Source organism: Elephantulus edwardii, unplaced genomic scaffold (assembly GCF_000299155.1).
Source record: "Elephantulus edwardii isolate Elephantulus edwardi_28Jun2011 unplaced genomic scaffold, EleEdw1.0 scaffold05568, whole genome shotgun sequence".
Taxonomy (NCBI): Eukaryota; Metazoa; Chordata; class Mammalia; order Macroscelidea; family Macroscelididae; genus Elephantulus; species Elephantulus edwardii.
In genome coordinates, this window is record NW_006405318.1 from 1 (window position 1) to 1,936 (window position 1,936).

General features: G+C 46.6%; 1 protein-coding gene across 1 annotated transcript; it reads right to left on the minus strand.

Moving 5' to 3' along the window:
- Positions 1–7: 7 nt before the first annotated feature.
- Positions 8–1,686, minus strand: LOC102848138 (dermatan-sulfate epimerase-like protein-like; the record flags this gene model as incomplete). Its single annotated transcript, XM_006903546.1, has 1 exon — positions 8–1,686. A coding segment is annotated over exon 1 (1,341 nt), but the record flags the coding sequence as incomplete, so codon positions are not given.
- Between the last annotated feature and the right edge of the window lie 250 nt (positions 1,687–1,936).

Genomic DNA, 1,936 nt, shown 5'->3' on the forward strand with positions numbered 1-1,936 from the left:
GGACAATGTCGTATACAGCGCGCCCTCCCAGCTTCCCGGATTTAAAAGAGACAAACGTGTTGGTCTGCGTATTTGGCAACCCGGCCCCGTAAGTCACAACGCCCCAGTTGGGAAATGTGTGCATTTTTGCAGTACCATATTCAGTAGGGGGCTGCGGTGTTAGCTGGGGGTCATACCAAATGTACTCAGTGTGAAGAGTACTCCATCGCTGGGCTGTGGAGGGGACCATGGGTCCATCTTTAGGCCGGTGCTTTCGAATCTGCTGAGCTAGCCAGTTCCCCGCTCCGTTCTTTAAGATGAACTTATCTAAAAAAACCAACTGGCTTTCTGGACCGTAAAACCAATTATAATTAGAATCTGCTATACCTACAGTTCTCTGGAAGCCTGGCAAAAGGGTGGCGTAATAGAACCAAAAGTGCATCTTTAACCAGTTATTATCCAAGTTGTTGATATTAAAATGGCGCTGGGCAAGAAAAACGTACTGTGTGACTGACTTAGACGTGTAGCTGCCATAGGCCACCCCTTCATCCAGAGACCCATCGACAACATGATTTAATAGGAACATTGTCTTCTCCATTACGTCCACTACAATTTGCTTCCAGATGTTTGCTTTGGATCCTTTATCTGCCCCAGTTACCAGGGCCCCAGTGAGTAACGCTATCATATTAGTAGCTTGGTGGTTATGAAGAAGTTGTTTGCCCCATGAGCGGACCTTAGAATACTCATACATTTCCTCAGTTATAACCCATATTTTTTCCAAGTATTTTTGTCTCCGATGATTATCTAGTAAGGTATATAAAAAGTCAAAGGCAGTGGCAAAGCCCGTTAAAGAATGGCCAATTGGAACTTCATCCCCTGGTGCATTCTCTACCAGCCAGTCTTTGTAGCCAACCATTCTGTCCATATATTCCAAGGCAAATTCAAAGGCAACTTTGTCTTCTGGGCATAATAAACAGTACAGTGCTAATGGAGGCAGATTGTTGCCATAAATTTCATTCCACTTGGCAGCAAAATCAGCATGCTTGGGTGGAGGTAGGTAGTAAGTGGGATTGGACAGCATCGCTGTCACTGCACTTCTGATCGCTCTAAAGAGATGCAAATGGCTTGTACGAGCTTTCTGTCTCATTGCCTGGATTTCTCCAGCATCAAAATAAAGACTGGGATGAAGCACACTTTTCTTCAGCTTTTGGCTGGGTCTCAAATCGTGCACTCTCTGCGTCTTAAACTCATCTATCTCATTTGCAAAAACTGCCCACTCAGAGTAATTGCTCACAGATTCCTCAAGAGTAGACAGACCAAACATCACTAATGCTAAAAGTAAGACAGGTCCTGTAAACATCAACGCCATGATCCATGAGGGAGTTCTTTCTTAGGCATACATGTCAAACATAGTGCCCAACGTGTCTCCCATCTGGTGAGCAAAAGAACCCCCTAACGCTTAAGGCCTCGATAAAACAAAGTGTGTAACCGTGTGTGCTGTGAAATCCAGCTGACAGCCGGTGCATTCACAGCAAGTGCAGTTGCCGAAGAGAGAAGGAACTTCGATCAGAGAGATCTGTGCCTTGAAACAGTTTGGCTTCAAATGGAATTTCAAAGAATGTTTAAAAACCTCTACTTTTGCCAAAACGTATAGAGAACTCGAATATGACAGTCAAATAAACGATGAATTCAGCAACTGCTTCCTTTACATAATGTTTTTCGTCTGGAAACGTACATTGTCAAAACAGAGGAGGACAAGGCTCTGTCCGGGGCAAATGCAGCGGTTCCAAGGCTGAGCGAGCGCCCCGGGGGCTGGGACCTGGGCAGGTGCAGGGCAGGCTGGGCAGGTGCAGGGCAGGTGCAGGAAGTCCTGGAGTCTCGGCGCGGACTCAGGTGCTGCTGCTCTCAACTCGCTGGGAATGTTCTCCCGTTTTCTCGGCAGGAGAGCGCGCTCCAG